Source organism: Ambystoma mexicanum, chromosome 9 (assembly GCF_040938575.1).
Source record: "Ambystoma mexicanum isolate Mex_15411 chromosome 9, UKY_AmexF1_1, whole genome shotgun sequence".
In the NCBI taxonomy this organism is placed as follows: Eukaryota; Metazoa; Chordata; class Amphibia; order Caudata; family Ambystomatidae; genus Ambystoma; species Ambystoma mexicanum.
Window position 1 is genome coordinate 1,200,334,820 of NC_090931.1, and position 21,145 is coordinate 1,200,355,964.

General features: G+C 41.3%; 1 protein-coding gene across 1 annotated transcript in view; it reads right to left on the minus strand.

Moving 5' to 3' along the window:
• Positions 1-21,145, minus strand: part of THSD7B (thrombospondin type 1 domain containing 7B) — a 2,969,219-nt gene that overhangs the window by 1,677,232 nt on the left and 1,270,842 nt on the right. Inside the window, exons 6-7 of the mRNA XM_069616536.1 lie at positions 9,742-9,897; positions 2,309-2,509 (exon numbers count right to left, since the gene is read on the minus strand). Coding sequence (XP_069472637.1) covers positions 2,309-2,509; positions 9,742-9,897 — 357 coding nt within the window. The remainder of the gene's footprint in view (positions 1-2,308; positions 2,510-9,741; positions 9,898-21,145) is intronic.

Here is a 21,145-nt window from a genome sequence, read left to right on the forward strand (position 1 = left end):
GTGTAATGATCTCTCTATTGCTTTCTAGAAATCAGAGCAGGTATTTTATAGTATTGTGTAGGAAGCACACAACTCCATTTGTATATAAAAAGAATTTATAGTACACAGGAGACTCTAATATCTGGTTGAAACCAAATAATTTTCTATACACAGATTTGTATTTAATGCAATTAACAATCCTGAAGAAATAAGTAATTACAACTATTTTAAAACTTTTACAGTACCACAATTAAGTTTAAACAATAAACATGTTAAAATGCCAATTACATACCTGCCTGTGCTCTATGTAAAATATGTATAGTGTTAAAGTACCAAAGCTTAACAAATGAAAGCTGACAAATCAAATTCTTGGGGGAACAATGTGGGGGTAAGTGACCCTCATAGTCTGTGCATTCAACTCTGTGCATCTAAGTACCTTTTCTCAGAGGGGACCTTTTTGCAGGAGGGATAACGGGCACATGTGACAGACTCAGGGATAACCATATTTCCTAGGTATTTCAACAGTTAATCAGGGAGGCACTTTTGGATATCGCATTAGTTGTACAGCAAATGCATTTGTGCAGGCAATTCCAATTGTTTGGATACCTCCAAATGGTGTAATCGGGTAAAAAAAGATTGCATATATAACATCATTTTTTTATTAAAAAAAATAATTGCGCAGCAGGTCTATTTTGCCCTCAGTATATATGTAAGCCTGAGATGTGGCAATTACACCATTTACAATTTGAAATATATAAATTAATGTTACCCATATACGAAAACCTTTTGAAATATTAAAGAAGGTATTGTAAGCGTATCAACAGATCTGGTGAATCAAGGCAGCTAAATCAGAACTATTCAGATGTTTCAGGTTTTTGAACATGTTAAACTCATTGACATATTAAAAGATTTGGTGGTTCAAACTGATTGTGTTTTTGTTAACAGTCGCACATAGTATTGTTTATTGCTCCTATTCACAGTGACTTTTTAATTTGGGAATATTCATGTTTTCAGATGCAAATCCTGAAATGGGTAGGTTGTAAAGAGAAGTTAAAATCATCAGTTGCATTTATCTTAATATTTAGTGATTACAAAATCCAACAGTTTTAAAGTTATTAAAGTAGTTAATACTTTTTAGGAATGCAAATATGGATGTCAGTTTTGTGTATACACACATTGAATTCGAGTATTTAACAGGGCTGAGGATTTGCTTATAACATACTTCTTTACCCATTTGTTTCTACTTTGCAAACTTCTGAATACTTATTAAACATGTTGGCATCTTATTTATAATGCATATCTGTGAATACAAAAGCGCAAATTATGTGTATTTGCCTTCTGTTTAAAAATAATATACAGTACTTTGAAACAAGTTAATTTAAAAGCAGGAAGAACATTTACAAAGTGTATGTACGTGTCTGCAGGTGTCGAACTATTGGCTCATCCAACAACATGCTTGTGTAACCTAGATTTCAGTTATCTTGTGAAAGCACCCATCTGTATATTGTACTGTGATAATTAGTGCTAATATTTAATTGATGATTTCAAACATTCTCACTACCAATGTTTTTCTCTATATCCCCTACGGAGCTTTATTGCTCGAGAGCTAGGTTTGTGCCATACAAATGAATAATAACAGCAATAATAATAATAACAATAATAATAACCATTAGTATTATAATAATAATAATAATAATAATAATAATAATAATAATAATAATAATAATAATACATGGGTGTTAGCTATACTCACCTCATGGTAATTGCAAATATGATGTATAGTCAAGCATTAATGCTGCTAAAAATGTTCACATTTGTTAATGGGTGAGAAGTATTTGAATTAGGCAATTCAATAAAAAGGATATATTATGTCCCAATATATACCAGATGAAGCAGTGGTCAAAAGCAATAACAATGTTTTGTCTTATCTTACTAATAATGATATCTTTATTATAATTTTACTATGCCTGAAAATTTGTCAAGTATTCCATCTATTTCAAATATAATAAACCTTTGAAAAAGGGTACTTTACACAATATATACTTCGAACATTGTCTTTTTTTCAATGACAGATTCTCTCTTTCACCTTCTACAATGCTGCTTAAATTATTAACGCGCCTTCTTTGTGAGCAGTGATGCTTAACACTTGTTCTGGTCTAGCTTTCTTTTGGGTGAGATCAAACGATGCCGAGAACAGTTGTTCGTTAGAAACAGTAACACAGAATTTGTATTATATGTAGGCAAAACGGAAGTGAAATGAGATGCATTGATGGCAACAGCCTTTCAGTGTAGACCATAGGTAAAGCAAATGACTATTTGTTGTGCATACCTCTATAATTCTTGCACACAGGCTTCACAAGATGGTGCCCAGGTCCACATTCCCCATTATCAGGAACACACATATCTGTGTCAGAAATAACCCACTCGTAGCACATTGGATCATCACAAAGAATGGACTCCAACAAATGAGGACAAACTTCAGCATTTCCAGTAGATTCCATAACGACATTCCTTCTTCTTAGCCTGTAGCCTAAAAGGGAGAAAAAACAGATAGATCAGCTACCTGTGTTGCGATTTAGGTTGTATAGCACGCCAATAATGACGCGATAGTGCACACCGAATAAATGTGGTATTTGAAAAACTATTGGAAATGGGGATGCACAGAATGATAACCACATTTAATTTCAACATTCATTGAAAGAAATTGTCACCTGCAAATAATCGACTAAACGTTATTCAAGCTAGCACAAACTGCACAACATAATTCTGATAATGTTGTGTTGAAAACATGTCCAAACGAAGATATACGGAATTATAGATGAGGAGCTATCCACCAATGGGATATATTCCCAGATAAAGTTCCAAGGGACATCTGAAAGACAACAAAAGTGCAGCTTGAGCTATCTATGATGTCCTTGGAACCTACAAGGTATGATATACCTCAAAGGTAAAAGCTGCTGTGTATGCGTCCCCCACATGCCCCTATATCAGCAATGCAGGATTTGGAGAATGGGGTGATGTGGGAATATAATAGAAATAACAGTTTCCCTCTCCCATCGAACCACACCAACCCAAGGAGGAAAATAGATATCTGGCTAGGAAAATGCCATATCCTCTGTGTGTTGTATGTAGGTATTAATTAATTCCATAATCCACTTCCATGTCACAGAAGGCGAATGCAACAATAAGAAACAGTATTGTCTAATGACTGCCTATAACATCCAACGATATTGTTTGAAATTATATACTTTGGCAATCGTTTTTACAAGTCATCAGGAAATCGTTTGCTAGTAAGCATTTTGCAACAGAAGGCTTCTAAGTAGCAAGAGATTATGAAATGATCAAATTCGGTCTGTGCTAACATGATCAACTGGGACAAATGTATTCACCTGAAACTCTATACACAATTCCATACATTGCCAAACAATCATAGACGTTCTAAATAGTGATGTCCAGGGCTTTTAAACCCATCCATACACAATCTTATAACGTTTTATAGTTTTGTGTTAATTCCAAAAAGGCAAAAATAATTGTGGCACTTGTGGATTAAAATGTAATATTAAAGATTTGCAAGATTATTCAAACTTTTAAAGATGTGTATTATGCAATGGAAGTTATATACGATTTTTGCAAGAGCACTTCATTTTTTTAAGTTTCGTATATGAAACATGCACTTTACTGAGATGATTGCAGTTTCGATTTCAATCTGCTTTTTAATAGGAGTCTATAACATAAACCATTTTATGAAACATCTTCATTATCTTCATGCTTTGCCTGTTCATCTCTTGGTCCTGCTACATTGCTTGTTGCTTTTTCAATCTGGCAGAAATGAATTTGTGTTACTGGTATTTGTGCAGAGCCATCTCTATTGGTATAATTTCCTAGGGTTGAAGTTACTTTCATCAGAAACCGTGCAAGTATATGCCATTGTGTATTCATTCACTCATTCATTTTCTTTTTGTTATATCGCATTTCAGTATAGTTACTGTCCCAATGCGGTTTTGGTGAAACGCCCTCAGAGGGACCGGAGACCAAAGATTTGGAAGAATTTCAGAGGTATTATTATGTGTGTGTTCATTTTAGCCATTAAAGATTTGCAAGGGTTGCCAAGACTCTGCTAGTCACCCATATCTAAATGGAGTGTTTATTGGCACAGCAGAAGTATACTATGGACTAAAGGGGGAGGGGGGTTGTTTAAGAAGATAATTATGTGGGAAGCTACAGTTCAAATGTTTGTCATTAAAATTACCTTCATTTTTATGGCAGAGGTGATATGCAATTGTGTTTGTGTTATATGTGAGTGCAGGGTGTATGGAGTGAGACTGTGCCTTCCGCTAAGTTATGAAGGTGCGGTGTCCGAGAGGAGAAATGGGACAGCTATACAAACAACAATGTCTACTTCCTGGGTTCCATCCATGGACAAGGAGCAGTGCTACTTTTCACAGGTGATCTAAGTGCTAGATGAGCACATAATACTCACTCTCTGAGAGGTCCTTAGAGTTAGAGCTTCCTATCCCGAGTTCCTTCTAGTGCGGAAACAGGGTTCCCATTTCATGATTACATGCATGGCCCACCCGCCTGTGCATTGGAGTTACATGCAGTGTCAAACATGAGCCAGGGGTCTGAGGTGCCTGGTTGTCCTCCTACGGGAAGATCAGTGTCATTTTCCCAAGGTACATTTTAAGTGAGATGCATTTCCCACCTGCCAAGCCCATGTGAGTGCAATACCTGGCCCACTGGCAGGATGTGTTCCAGGTGCAAATTGCTGAAGTGACTACATGAGTCCTCCCTGTGTGCATGGCATCCCACAAGGAAGGTTGGATGGCAGAGTGAAGCAAATGAAACGAAAGACGAGGCTAGTAGCTGACAGAAGGGCAGGTGGGGAGTGTGTTGGTGGAGTGTGCAGGGTGAGTTGAGGGAAAGCAGGATGAAATGAGAGTGTGAGAGGCAGGGAGTGGGCCCAGGGAGGTGGGGAATCAGGAAGTTTGGGTGAACAGCCACATTTTGAGGTCTTTCTGAAGGCCAGGTGGAGCGTGAGGGAGAGGGAGTTTCAGGAAATGGTGTGAGGACAGAGAAACAGGCACCTCCTAATCTGGAGAACTTGAAGGGAGAGACTACCAGGAGTATGAATGAATGCAGTACATGTTCTTAGGCCTTCCCCTTTCTCATTCTCCCTAGGCAGCTTGATATACAGAGATTCCAGTCTAAACTTAATAATCATGGGTCTGTGAGATTGAGGGAAGATGTTTATCCAGGTCACCGATTGGCAAGGTTGATTTGTATGATCATTATGGTCTAGGCAGATGACTCACGGCCTAATTGCTCACCTCTGGTATGGGGCAAGCGCTTATTTTTCAGTTTTGAATCCAAGCAGAACTTCACCCTTTCTAGTTTGATACATTGAGTACCATTACATTGTGTAATAAAAACATTTCCTTGGTGAGGGATCTGGAAGGAAGTCATACAAAAAAGCCTTATATTAATATATGGCCTAAGGGGAAACAATCTTTAAAGCATTACACTTTTGTAGACCTCAGGAATCTGTGGAGATTGTCAAGCCACAACCTATCAGTCACACATCCTTGCATGGCAGAATTATTTTCCACAACAGAGGTGCCTCCCAAGACTCTGTTGCTGTTTTGGGGAATATTTGCAAGGATACTATTTATTGTGTTGTTGGCCATATCCAAACTTTTCTTCTAAGCAACGGATGGTATGTGATAGCATTGCCTCCCAGAAACTTCCTTTGAGATTGTTTCTTTCACTGGCTTTCATAAATTGGTGGTTTGCAGACTAATGTCAGTTACCTTATTGCATAGCTCTGTCTGATTGGCAAATAAGAGGATTTGTCTTTTTGTTTGTGTGACCACTGTAAGTAACACAAGGTGGCAACAGCAAAGACAGACACAAGTGACCCGAGTTCAAGCGTGTCCACTAAACTGTAAATGCAGGGTGCAATAAGGCCCAACCTAAACCCAAATCCAAGATGGGAGCAAGAGTCAACCTCCAAATGAACTCAAGGCAGTCCCTGTGGTGTTGTGCCAAAACAAAAGGGCCCCTACTAAGAAAAACCCATTGCCAATTGCTTACAACTAATTACAGAAAGAGTGTGACCGGGTTTCCAACAAAGAAAGAAGTGTTCACAAATAACAAGTCAGGATGTGAGTTCCAGTGTTCTCCCTTCCCCGCAACTTCAGCACGGGACAAGGTGGGACCCTGGAGCACAGCACACACTCGAGTCTTCCCAACACCAGCCGACACTTCCATTCCAGCTATCAGGTTCTTCGATGGTCAAGTCTCTTTTTCAATAAAAGTCTCTTGCTTTCGAGAGCCTGATGCATCCAACAAACAAACACAAAGTTCTGTTAACACATACTCTGGGTGACAGCTTCACCACTGGGTCACCCTCTTCCGGGCGTAGATCCCTCTCCAGTCGTATTCAACAAATTAACCAAACAGTTCCCTTTCTCGTGAACTTTGGTTGATGACTTTCCACCCCTGAATCTCCGTCGGCTGGGCTCGGACGCTAAAGGCCAAGGGGGACACTTCACTTCCCCTTGTCCTGCAATATTTCCTGCTTTCACAAATCTTAATGTCTTTTCGAACAATCCAGTGTGTCTTTCCCTTGATTTGGTTCACTTCTGTCAACACACTGTTCATAGGGACTTCAGGCCTCGCCCCGTTTTGTTAGCATCCCTCTGCCGGGTTCACTCTTGCCAACTTTAGAAAACACAAATCATTGCGCTATGCCCTTGGTCGTCGGCTTCCTTCGGCAGGGTTCACTCTCGCTAATATTCACCATGCAGGTTTCACTTCACCTTCTTCACAATCATCTGTTGGTCAAAGACTTTCAACAGTAAAGATGATTTTACAAGACACCTGTATGACCACTTTGACCTCTCTTCATCTCTTCCCAAGGCGTTTTGGTTATGGCATTCTCTACCTTCGGTTAATCACCCACAGTTTTCTGGGTCAGCACCCACGTGGTGCCGCACCAAAGTTCCTTTCAGCTTTCTAAGGTTCAAATTATCTGTTTGCTACTTTTCGTTCTACACAGCCCTCGACTCACCGGCGGTGATGAACTGCTTGCCTTTCTTCTCCTTCGAGTCAAGGTTGGTACCACTGGGACAAGCGTCTCTCCCCGGCTTGGTTATTAGTGAAGTTTTAGGTAAGAATTGATGTAGTAACAGTGTGTGACACTACACAACACTTATATGCTTGGTATTAAATAATCCACCATTTAGTATAAGTCTTTACTATACACGTTGGTAGTGTGATTGAGAAGCTAGGCCTACCTGAAGAGGGTTAAATGGGAGCTGTAGAGCTGTAGCAATGAGATAAAATAAATACAGGTAGCCAAGTAACTCTTACACTCAAGGTTTCAGTTATAAATATTTATTTACTTAATATCAATTTTTAAATAAGCGTTCTTTAAAAAAGGGCAAGCTATTTAACCATCAAATATATATTACTTCAAAATACTTTTCCGGGAACAGCAAAAGTTAGTGGATATTCTTTGGATATGCGTTTTACACACTTCCTACAGCTGGAGGTAACTTGATTCACAAGGACAGTAATGACATTTATATATCACTAGCAGAATTGGATTGGCCCCTCTGCCTGTCTGCCCGTAGCCGGGCCGAAATTGTCCCTGGGGTGTGGGGGCCGGTTTCTGCTCCAGCCTGGGCCGGTTTGGAAGAAAAAATATTGAAAAGAAAAATATTTGTTTTTTTCACCTTTCATCCTTCTTAGGTCGAAAAATGAGTGATATTATATGCATATTTTTTCTATAAAAAAAGAGCTTAAGCGTAATGCTATACCATAACATATTATCATTTGGCCTTGGACGTCTGCTTGGATTCACAGTAATTTAGTGTACTTAGGAACAATGCCACTTCCTGTTTTGTCAAGGGGTGAAAGGTTGTGTTTCATCACTTCCCGGGATATCATTTGACCCCACCCTACTTTGGGGTGGGGTCAAATGACATCACTTCTGGAGGTCAAGGGTCGTGAGGCGAGGGGTAGCCCACTTTTTTGAGTCGAGGGGTGGGCCACTTTTTTTTGGGTGACCGGGCCTATTTCTTATCCCAGTCCGACCCTGATCACTAGTTATACTTTGCAGATTCTGATGTTGCAGAAAGGAAAGGTTAGAGGAAGGAAACGGTTAAACATGTTCTCTGGGCATGTGCGTATCCTTAAATCTTCCAATGAAGTCTAGCCAAGCCTTTACCAGAAATAAGCGGGCATCATTACGACTTTGGAGGCCGCCATGCCCTTCCCTCGAGTACAAGAATACAGCCTTCCCTCGGCCCATGTTACCACAAAAGGTAAAGGTGGTATATCTCTTGACTGTGCCTGTTTTACCTTTATGATTGCGTTGGCTCTTTATTTGTGGAATCGCTAGGGATGAGTGGACCTTTTAGCATCTACTCATCCTTGTAGTCCTGCAGGATAAAAGTACATTGTTCAAAAATACACAGTGGAAATGTTTACCTATTGCTGATTTATATTGTAGGAACTGCAACAAGATGATGTCTTAGTGCTCACAGCGCTACAATAGGAGAGGGATGGACTAAAGATAATGCACAACTCCTCAGCAAGTTCAGGTTAAGCAAGCACATTGATATCACATAATGAGGTGCGTACAGTGATGAACAGTGTAAGAGGAAGAAGGGAGTACAGTTAAAAGTGCAATAGAAAAGTGTATGCAATAAGCTAATGTTACGGAAAATGTGGGGAGGATCTGGAGTTCGGGATTGGAGGGGAAGGAACACGGGAGAAGTTATTGTAGGATGGGAGACCCAAGACATTTCTTGAATATTTTTCTAAGGGAAGGAAGGTTTTTAACAAATGCATAACTTGGGGGAGAGCACTCAAGGCGATGGTGCCAATCATGTCCAGGGAATTAAAATCATGATTTTCTTCCTTGATGGGGTGGCCACCAACAATTCAGTGAAGGTGGAAGCTCTCAGAATTATTCTGGGAGTATATGTCTTAGTCTAAGGAATGAGGTATATTAAGCTGGGAATGAGAATGTGCCCCTCTCCTCCTGTCCTGCTATGTTCATGGAAGTCCGGAAGGTGGGAGGCGAGCGCAAGATTCCAATAGTGTGGTACACCACGGTGGCTCATGCCATACTTTGGATTGTCACGTGGTAGCCTATTCCCATCCCCTCTCACTGTGGGTGAATGGGGGTGAATAGATTCGACAACTACAGGTATCAGATGGCCTTGCAGTAGAAATTACGTGATATAAAACACCTGCACTGACGACAAGCTGCAAACTGAGAATTCCTCCCTGATGATGCGATGAGCACAGCAAATGTTTTTAGGAGAACACCCAGTGTCTGAGACGGGTATTGAGGAGGGATCCAGAGTGCACCCTGCCACTTCTGTTCTGATATGTTTATGGAACCTCCAGATTCAAAAAGGGAGCTGCACCAGGGTGACTCATACCTGGCTTTAGAGTGCCACGCTTTGCCCCTCCCCACTGTGACTAGGTGTGAGTGGGTTTCTTGCCACCTGACAACTACAGTTGGCGGAAATCCTTCTAGCAGAATTGACACTGATTTTAAACACCTGCACCGATGAGCAGAGAACATTTTGGAGGAGAACACCAGTAGCTGAGAGGTATATTGAGCAGGGAATCCCTCCCCCCTTGTACTGCTATATTTATGGAACTAGAAATCATTGGAAGGACAACTCCATTTAAGGGCCACATAAGCAATGTAATATCCATTTTATTATATTGACAAACAGATACCTTTTCTTCCCTGGGGCTCCAGGCAGTTTTCATGCATGCATGGTCCCCAGGCAGACCACGGTGAGACCACACATTCAGCAGAGCATGGGATGTTGCACAGTTGGGACGTTGGAGGTATTGGCCCAGTGCACAGCTTCTGGTCAACTGGCCTGAAAACTAAATACAAAATAGAGTTCATGTTAAGCAACACAATGCAGTTGATTCGTAGTTATTTAATACTCAAATTTCACACAAAATTAAGATGCAGTAGCACCCACGTCTGCAATAGTCTCTCGAGGTGGAGAAAAAACAATATTGTATGATGTTGACCACTCATATAGTGAGGACACAAGACATTTCCTCTTCAAAACGTGGTAATAGAGCACACATCAGTAGTAATCATGTAATGGATCTAAGACATTTGAAAAAGCATTTGATATGTATGTGAACAGTGCACCTCTGCTTTTATCAGAGTGACTTTTATTTCCAAATGTGTTTAAAAGGTGGCAGCTCCAGGTATAGATATGACATTGTTTTAGTAGTATCATCGCTTACCATCAGTAATATTTTTCTCGTAGTAAGTATAGTTACAGGTTTCGGTGAATAAGAGAAAGGGATTGAATGCAATGCACCTCTTTCTTAACACACTGCAGGTTTTTTAACCTCATGAATCTTAATATTTTTCATCACAAAAATTCTACTATAGGCAGATCAATAGCTTCATCTAAAGGTGACTAAGACCACTTTGCATAACAATGGGGTGGAAGGGAAAGTTGATTGCCGACATATCCTCACACCCACAAAGCACAAATGGACACCTCAGTAGCCAATAATTTCGATACATTCCCTCTGCTTGAAAATTCATATTTTGCAGTTTGTGAGGCTTTGCCATCTGGAAAATATGGCTTCTTTGATTGTTATTAAATAATAAAATGATGCTGGTAAGTCCATGTCAGAAAGGATGATATGCTAATCAGAACCCCTTTTTAGAAAGCTCTGTTCCAAAATCATTATGACAACTTGTTCTGCTGTATCCGTCTCCTGGGCTGCAGCTCCTGCTCTACAGTGGCACAAAGCAGGTTCAGGGGTCACAGGTGCCCCGTTGGAAAGCTTCTGTGAAAGCAAAGCTACTACAGTGCAGGAGTTGCATTTAAACATTCACCTATGTTCCAAAACCATAATTATGCTGAACTACCACCTGGAGACAGGGTACCATTGAAATGTAAGCAATACCTGGATGTTGGTATGGTGGCTGGTAGTTCTCATAATTATTAAATCTACATCTAATGTGTAACATACACATGCCTAAAGTGTAAGCCCAGGCCATGTATGGAATGGTTTTTGTGTTCTAGTCAGACTGCAATCTATGCTCAACTAGCAGGACAATGGTTGGACAACTGTACCTTTGATCCTTTGTGAGGCTGGGTAAGACCTCTCTCCATCAGGTCAGCTCCCACCAGGAGCCCCATGATAAATAAGCTCCAAGGTGCACATCCTAACCAAACAAACTATCCTCCCATCAGGGATTTGCATACCAAAGGGTCTCTGATGTTTAAGCCGTGGTTATCATCATCACCACTCTACATATTTTCATTTTAAACATGTAGTTTTATCAGCAGCCTTTTCCGATTAAGTTAGAAAATATATATGAGTTTGTAGTAATGGATTGGAGGGGTGGATTGCAGGGTGAGGTGGTGGTGGTGAGTTAGAAGGGGTTGGCAGAACCCCTAATTTAACAAGGATTAATTCTATGAAAAATGACTGCATTGCAAACTGCTTGTTTAAAATGCAAATGTGCAAGGTGTCCACAATGAAAACACATGGAACCCTTTGAAGTACAGGCTTAGTGAAGTTTGAAGATTTAGGCAGTCATACTGAGCAGAACAGGGAGGAAGCTGGTGCTAGCTAACCTTACCTACATTGGGAGTGAAGAGAACAAGGACCGATCTTGTCCCTGAACCCTTGGATCAGGACTCACATCACCAGAAGAGGCCAAGCAGCTGGTTCCATGTGTTCTACAGTTTTGACCCTTCATTGAACCATAAATATACGAGGTTCAAAGGCCTTCAAAATTTAGGTCCTGCTGTCTTGCCTTTTGCACCTTTTCGAACCACTGTCGCTGCATTTGTAAACCACCTTGACGGTGTATAATGCCAAGTAGATGCCATAACCTGTTTGGCTCTAAACACCAGATCATCAATGGATGTTGACTTAAATTGCTTAAAGCCTTGCATCTCCAATCCACCCAACCCAGCGGGTTACCAACGACTTTAACTGGCTTTACTTTAACTGCTGCTTCAATGTACCATGAACCACACATCTGACAAACAGGATTACAGATCAAACCATTTACAGACCTTGTCCCGCCCATATGGAAGTGTCACTTTTCAATCCGTACCAGTTATTATCAAAGTATCAAACCGGCTCGATCTTTAAACCAACCCTGTTGAGCCCTCCAAACTACATCGCTCGAATGCTACCTTTGAACCACATTAAGCTACTTACTGGCTTGATGCCAACTCCCCGTCTTAGACTAACACAACTCGCCATATCTGGACCTGGTTTGGTCCATATCTATAGTATTCAGAAGTCTGGTTTGACACTTTTGAATCACCAAGAACTGAGAAAAGTTACTGTTGAGAGGCCCCAGCCCGACTCACCTACGGTTGGGTCTCTAGACACTGCTAATCCACCAATTTGAGCCTTTTTATAACAAATACATTGGGGGTCATTACGAGGTAGGCAGTAAGGGGTTAACGGTGCCGGTAAAAGGTGCCAGAGCCATCTACCCATTACCGCCTCATTACGAGTTCTGCTCACGGGACTCGCTAAGGAAGCCTGGTAAAACCAGGCATCCTAAGCGGGTCCCACGAGCAGACCGGTGTGTTAACAAAGGGCCCGTTATGGGCCCATTATTAACAGGCCCGTTGTTAGCACCCTCCCCATTCCCATTGAACCCTATGGGTTCCTTGAATGAGGAATTACTGGGCCCTCCAAGGTTGGAATGGCCCGGTAAGTCCTCATTCAAGGAACCCGGACCCGGTACCCGGTAAGGGGGCAACCATGCCGCTAATAACGGCATGGTTACCTCCTACCTCATAATGACCCCCATAGCCTTTTGGCAACATTGTTGAAGTTTATTGCCTTTCACTCATGCTACATTTCCAACAGTGCTTGCATCGTATGCTTTCTGCATTGTCTGTATCCTTTCCACAGGGGTGGGTTTTTGTTAATTTATTGTAGCATAAATGTTCCACATTGGTCTGTTTAGTTAAAGTATATGTTTTTTTATAGAACCTTGATGTGGCATTCTTTTATTTTGGACGCTTGTGCTATTGGTGTTTGGGTTGCTACTATCATCACATTCATACCCATCTTAATGGTATAGCTTGCCCTCATGCCACATTACCACAAAAGGTGAAGGGGGCATACTTGAATGTGCCTGTTTCATCTTTATCACTGGTATCACTGTCCTGTTATAGAAGTGTGACTGGTGAGTAGGCAGTTTATCCTCTAGTCATCCTTGTACTCTACTGGCATATTTACATTAGCCAATAGCATATTAGGTTAGATGACATTGGATACCTCCGGATGTAATGCTTCATCCATGGCTACACAGTGGTCATTCCATCTTATCAAAAGGCATGCAAAAATGAAGTGCATGTATACACCCCACTTGACACCCTACATAACAGAAAGAGGATGTTATGCATATTACACATGGAAGTTCTCCTTCTCTAGTTACTGAATGTGGATTTGAAAGAGGCTCATGAATCATATTGTAAAATCACCAGATAATTGGGGTACTTACGAGTTTGGAGGTAGCCGCCTCCAAACCCGTGTCCGGGTCCGTGGTGTCGTAATGGGGTTTTACCGGGACATTGCGACCCTTGCGGACCCAGTAAGTCACCATTCCGAAAACCATTCCGCATTCCCATTTGAGCCCCCATAGGGCTCAATGGGAATGGGGAAGGAGCTAATAAAGGGCCTGCAAATTGCAGGCCCGTTATTAGCTCCCTGGTCCCTTAACGGGTCCCGCTAAGGGTGCCTAGTAAAACCAGCTGGCCCTAGTAGGACCCGCTAAGAGACCTCGGAATGCGGCATTAGGGGGTTAACGGCACCGACATCCTTACCGGTGTCCTTAACCCTCTACCGCGGTACTCGTAATGACCCCCAATGTGTTTAATCATCCCATTGTGCACTCTTTATTTTATGAAGTTTTGAGTAAAATGCGGTTTCAGATCAATCAATTGACTGTACAGAATGTTTTGATTATTGTTAAAATTCAAGATGTTTAGCTATATACTATTGTCCCTTGGCTTAAACTGTTTGGCTTTCAATCGTGGGCACTTTAATTGTGTCTTACTGTAGCTTACAACGTAGTGGTAAAGGTATCAAGCCTTCTTTTGCCCCCACCACCCCCCGCCCCGTTTACAACATAAATATACCAATCCCTTGAAATGCTATGTTTTACCTACGTCCCTATAATTATTTAAATTAATGTTGTATGGTGTTATTGTTTCCCAGTGTTATTTCATATTGTTGTAACCAAAACTGTATATAGAATTGAAAAAGTACTCTGCTTATTTTTAAACCTATTTAATGTACTTTCTATTTACTTTATTACCTTGTTCGATGTCATTTGAATGGTTCCTTTGTAGCTTTGAGTCACAAATTAAAGTACCCAGCCATAATACAGATTTAGAGCATGGTCTTAATCTAGGAATAGCGGGTCAGCCCCCACTGCCCTGATATATAGCAGAGCATCAGAGGTGGCTGAGACAGGTTTGCTGCTCATATGTATATGAGGGTTTGCCAGTATTGTTACAACCATTCTATATGTTTCCTGATCATGATGTAAAGAGTTCTGATGATCTAAGTTGTGGCACATCTAAGTGGCCAGGGGTTGACCAAACATGATTATAAAGACAAATAGAGTAAACGGTTTGGTGTGAACAATACAGCCTTTGCACCCACATTAGCCCACACTAGTGTCATCCAAGATAGCAATGGAGCCAGATTACAGAAACTTCACACCGGTGAAAGTGCAAAGTTCCAATGAATTAAAACTATGTCAAAGTTTGCCCTATTGCAAAAAACATTGGGGGTATATTCAAGCACATCTACACCGTGACAAGTGCAGCTTTTCTTGGTATAAGCACTAGGGCAAACATTACCCTTGTGCAAAAAACATGCAGTTTCAATGAATTTTTTCAGTAGGGCAAAGTTCTGAAAGTGCATGTTTTTACACTAGATCAGTTTTTGCCCTTGTGCTAATACGGTGCACTTTGCACTTGGACCGGTGCAAAGTTTCTGTAATATGGACATATGTCACGGTGTGGTTGAGAGGGTATTCTGAAACATTGTGCAAGAGAAACTTCTCAGAGACACTTTTACATGCAATCACAAATACAACATTGGAAATATCAACATGACAAATACATACGTGATTTGTTTTGCCATTGTATATGTTTCTCAAATATTAAGTGTTTAGATAGAAGAGGGATGTTTGGTAGAAACGTAAACAGATGTACAATACGTTGCACAGATTTACATGTACGATGTAAATGGCAAGTTTGTCGGGTGGGGGCAATGCATCGGTGACCAGGCCCACAAGTAGCATTTAGTGTATAATGAAAAATATTTTAAATGTGATACACAACACTTCCATGCACAATGAACTTACGACTGAGTGGCCTATGTGTAATTGTGGCAACACCTATAATAGAGTGCATCATTTGTTTTTAAATAGGCAGCATTTGGAAACGACAATAGCCATGAAAAAAACAAGACAACAGCATGAGACGACTTTCAAATAAGTACATTTCTCTCAGATGTAAGGCAAGTTTGTTCTCGAAAAGACGAAATTGCACCCCGAAAACTGTAACTGTATGGATTGGCTCTCAGTTAATTATAAACGGCTCTGACAAACTATATTAGAAGCATGGAACTGTACCACGAAACTGTTAAAGTACACCTCGTACCTCTTGAGGGACCAAACGACAGCATGTTGTGTGCACAGAGAAGATATTAAACCCCACCTCGTTTTACGAACGAATTAATTCCAGCAACAGCCGCCGAATTGGAATACCCCTATGTACAGTACAGTTTGTGTACTTTAATATATTTCAAGCCATACAAATCAAGCTGTCCGTTAGACCAAATCCGCATACATGTCTTGCTCAACATTTGAGTGCAAGATTGCATGTGCTTGATGTGCACAGTGTGCATACAATTTCGTGATACATATGTGAACGTGTTAGGAAAAAAATATCATGCTTCCATTATATAATAACACGGCTTTTGGCTATTTCAGAGCGTAATGAAAATGCATAAACATTAGATTACAATTTTATTGTAGCTATTTACACCAAATCTATATTTTGTTTAATTGCATGTGTTTTTTTCCTTGACGTTCAACAGAATGAAACAATCACTTCAAACGTCTACATGCACTGCTTATTCTGCTTGTAATTTGAATCTATCAGAGCCATTCAGTATTTTATCTCCTTGAAGGTTCGATTTTATTGTACCAATTTCATTGTTAGCAGGAGGATATTATGAAACACAGAACAAGTGCAGCGCTATTTGTCAGAAGACTATCCTCAGGGAAGTAAACAATTTAAACAAAACCTTAATATCTAACAATCTTCAAAAAAGACTAATTATTTTTCTTTACAGCGCAGGAAAGAATACATTAAACAGCTCATTGTCTGCCAATACACTGCTTAAATTGCACATTTCAAACAAAAAGCGGATGCTAAAAAAAAAACCTTGAAGCATTCTTTGGAAAAGTAAAAATATTGTGAAATATTGTCCGGTACATCAGTATATTTATAGAAACAGTTTTTAAAAAAATATATCAGGGGGAGGAAATCTTGAAATTGTCCAAATATGTTGACTTATAACCATTCCGTTTATCCACCATTTGTCCATAAAATATACAAATTGTAATTGTAATTGTTTATTTGTAGCGTGCTTATACACAAGTGAAGTGCTTCAGAGCACTTCAAGGTGGGAAGGGAGCAAGGGAATGCAGTAGTGATTCTTAGGCCTTTAGGTTTCCGAATGATCTAACCAAAAAGTAACTAGCGTACTATGTCTGATGGCATTTCTCCTAGTGCAAGTGCATGAAATGTTTCAGGCGCAACCAAACTGGGGAGGGCAGGCAAGGGGGGACAGTACAGAACTTACTAGCCTAGTAATTAAAGGTCATGTAAGTGTACAGACAAAAGTGCGAGGGAGGGGTGGAGGGCAAGTGCGACCAGTCCAGCAGGGCCCTGGGTTAAATGCAGAGAGGTTACCCCTCTCATGGAATGTATGCTGAAAGAGCAGTAGTACTGAACATAGTGCAGAGGCCTGGAGGCAAGTGCAAAGACTGGCAGGGGAGCCTGGGACATGTAAGCTTCTGGAGGTGAACCAGGCAACCAATCAGCAAAAACTGAACAGAGTTATGGAAGAGAAGGAGGAGCGAGGCAGGAGAGAAAAGCGAGGCGGTTAGCAGGGGAGTGTGAGAGAGAACGAGGGAGAGAAAAGGAAGGTCTTGAGGAGTTTCCAGAACTTAAGGAGCTCTGGCTCAAAGCGAAGAGCGGCAGGGATGCTGTTCCAGAGGGAGGCACCTGCACAGGATAAAGCTCTACCCCCCAATATCTGCTTGGGAAAACAGTTCACCCACAAAGAGTTGGAGGAGGATGAGCAGAGGGCTCTAGAAGGAGAGCATCATTGTAGATAATGCAGTCCCCCATCCTAGAAAGCTTTGTGGACTATGCAGAGGGTTTTGAACTTGATCCTAGCAGCCACAAGTGGCCAGTGGAGGGATTTCTGCACCAGAGAGATGTGGTCCCTGAGCTTGAGGCCAAGGATAAGTCCCGTGATTCTGTTCTGGACGGACAGTAGAAGTAGAAAGATTGAGAAAGAGGCTGTTGCAGAAGTCCAGCCTGTAGAGAACCGGGGATCTGGAGACAGTGAACCTTTGGGGGAAAGTGGGAAAATTTAGAATACCTCTGAGGAGGTGCAGCTGGTAGTGGGATTCAAGATGTCTGAAGAGAAGGAGAGAATGGAGTGGAAAATGATCCCCACGTTTTTTTCCTCACTAGCAGGTCGGGGCGCAAAGCCAAGGGAGGCTGACCAGTGAGAAATTGGGAAATGAGGATGGTCTCTATTTTACTGGCATTGAGGCAGAGGTCATTAGCAGCACACCAAGACTGAGTTTCAGACAGACAGTCAGGAATGAGCGAGGAGGAGGACGAGGCTGAGCGTAGCCTGAAGGAGAGCTGCGTGTCATCGGCATAACACTGAAAGTTAGAGGTGAAGGTAGATATCCTATGGGCTAGAGGGCCCATGTAGACATTGAAGACCAAAGGGAATAGGTTAGATCCCTGAGGGACACCACATGTAGAGAGAGTGATAGAGGCGAGAAAGGACCCAAGTTCCACCTGGGAGGCACGGTCTGAGAGAAAGGAGGCAAGCCATGTCAGGGCCAGATCTGTGATGCCGAGGGTATCACACAGATGGAAGATCAGGATGTTGTGGTTTACTGTGTCAAAGGCAGAAGAGAGATTGAGAAGAATGAGGGCAGAAGGACAGCTGGAGGCAGGATTTGAGAGCAGGTCTTCACAGGTGTTCAGGAGAGCAGTTTCAGTGCCTCTGGATGCTCTAAAGCCAGACTGATGCTCAAGAAGATAACCAACAGATTCAGAGTTGAGGGTAAGCTGATTGAAAGCACATTTTCCCCAGAGTTTGCCCAGGAAAGGAGTGATCAGGCGATAGTTTGTCGAGATAGAAGGGTCAGCAGAGGTTTTATGAGCAGAGGGTGCACAAGAGAGTGCTTGAGAGAAGTGGGGAAAACTCCTTTGGCGAAAGAGAGGTTAAAGAGGTCAAACAAGGCTGTAGCAAGAGAATCAATGTTGTGCTTGATGGTTTTACGATGGCATGGATCAACTTGTTTGGAGGAGGCTTTTATGCACTGGATTTGTCTAGAGACCTCCTCAGGTGTGACAGGAGAGATGTGGGATATTTTAACCCATCCAAATGTGCCCCACTGCCTCAATTTACAAATGGAGAAAGAAACAGCCAAAAATGCGCTAACCACTGTGCACGCAAAAATCTGCAAAACTGCGTTGGGGTCACAACCACAAAAGGCTGCACATCCTGCCACACACAGTAAAAGTTGGGGTAAAGACAGAAATCTCACTGCAGGAGCATGCCAGTGGGTTCTATCACATTCCAACATGGAGCAAGGCAGCAGAATTGTCCTGAAAATCAAAAATGCCTTTTAAAAAGGTAGCTTTGCAGCCTTCAAAGTGCTGTTTTGGCGCTAGATCTATTCATTTTTCAGGGAATCATTGAAAGTAAAAGAATTAAAGAATATCCAGTGTGACCAGAGAAGCCGGGCCTCATTGACTGACAGCAGCTAAGAAATGTATCTTATGAAAAACCAGCTCAATAACATTTGGTTCCATTTCCACAGGAGAAATGTGGCTAAAAATGGCAACATGTAACAATTTCAGCTGTACAGAGAGAACTCCAAGCATGGGCTGGATACATACATTCAGATTGCAGACAAATCCCAGCACTGAAGGGAAAGCTGATGTAAAAGACTCTGTTTAAATGTGCTGAAGAAAGTGCAAAACTGCCTGTTTAAAAGTATGTTTTTGTGGAAAGGCTTAATTCTTTAAATGTCAAAATCCCCTATAAACTGTGTCCATTTTTTCTGTTTTAATGAAGATGTAGGTAACTTCAAATTAAAACACAGTCTTGAGTAATTACAATTCTGTCTGACTGTTCTCAGCCTGGGAAAGATGACACTTCAGGTTGACAATACACGGCTAGCAGGAAGGCTTGATGCTGGAGGTTCTCAGATATTTACAACAAAGAACTCATCAAACTTTTGTCTGTGGCCCAGTCAAGGACAATGGCAGGCTGCATACTGATCCCCATAGGGCAGGGGCTGGAAACTTCCTCCCTCTCAAGGTAAGAGGACCCCACCCTGATCAAAGAAATTCGATAGCTGTTGCCAGTTAAATGAAAGTTAAAAAAAATGACAAGAACTTTTGGTGTTTAAATGCCTATTTGTAATTAAGCTTTAAAGACTTTTAACTTTGCCCCAAAAAGGAGGATAAATCTAAAAATTGGTAGTTGTAAATCTATTTTTCTGCTCTTTCTGTAAAGACGTGAGTGAACCCTGTATTACATAAGAAACCAAAGTTACACTGAAAGAACAATTGTGGAAAAACTATTGATGCTGCAAATATAATATTGTATACCCTTGTACTAGGCGTAATTGCCCAGATATGTACTGAATTATGAATTGTTAGGCCAAACCGTTATGATTAAAATTGAAAAAATTCCACAGAGCTACAAAGCCAGCTCTCAACGAGATGGGAATTGGATGTAAAGATAAACCATTAAATATGTAATGCATGTGTCTGATTTGAATAGAGGGCATAATTATAGTAATGTGTATTTGTGGAAAAGTTAAGTTTTGGTCCAAATCACTGTGGGAGTTCCTAAGTCACATCATAAAATATGACAGCTCTTTCTGTTTTACAACCTGAAAAAGGCAAGTGCCTCTGACCTATCCCAGCCGAGTGGTTGTGGACTGTAATTCTGGCCCTACCATAAACTGAGTGATGTCACTTGGCATGATAAATATAGGAACTTCAGCACACACAGACACTGATTCCTGACTAAATCCTGATTTCTGTGTGACGCCCTGTTCCAGAATTCTTCATCTTGTCCTGTTCCAGAACTTTTCATCTTGTCCTGATCCAGGCTACTTTGCAAAGACAAGGCCCAGCAATTGCTGAACTCTTTTTCAGCTAGGCCCAATTCCTGAACCATCCCACTTCAGGGAAGCAAATAGTTATCCAGTCTGGCTTGCTACCATTCAGGCTCTCCTACTGAACTCGCCATCCCGCCAAACTACAGTGTCCAGTGACCAGAAGGGCCAATCCAATCCAAATCCAGTCTGAGGTGCCAGTCTAATTAACCAGAACTGCCCAGCTGACCATCCTGCCAGAGGTGCCCTACTGCCTGTAGACCTGATCCGGATGACCAGAACCCGGATGGTCTAATCTTAATTTACAGTGGACTGTAAGTATCAACAGGAATCATAGTAACCCATAGTATATTTGCCTTCTCCTACCCCAATCTCAACCCATCCTCTCTTTAATTTAAGAACTTATAATAGTGTCACACCAGTTTGAAACCTTGCTTTGATGTCTTGTGATAGTGATAATTTCTTGAAAATCCTTTAGTCTTGTAAAATCCCAAACCCTTGAAATCATCCCACAGGTAATCCGACTGAGTCCTCCAAAGCGGACACGGAGGTGCTGGGGTTGGTTTCCTCGGACCACTCTGGGGCTTACTGTGTTTTTGAAACTGGTAACCAGCCTGACTACCCTAGTTTAGAGTCTAATTGCCA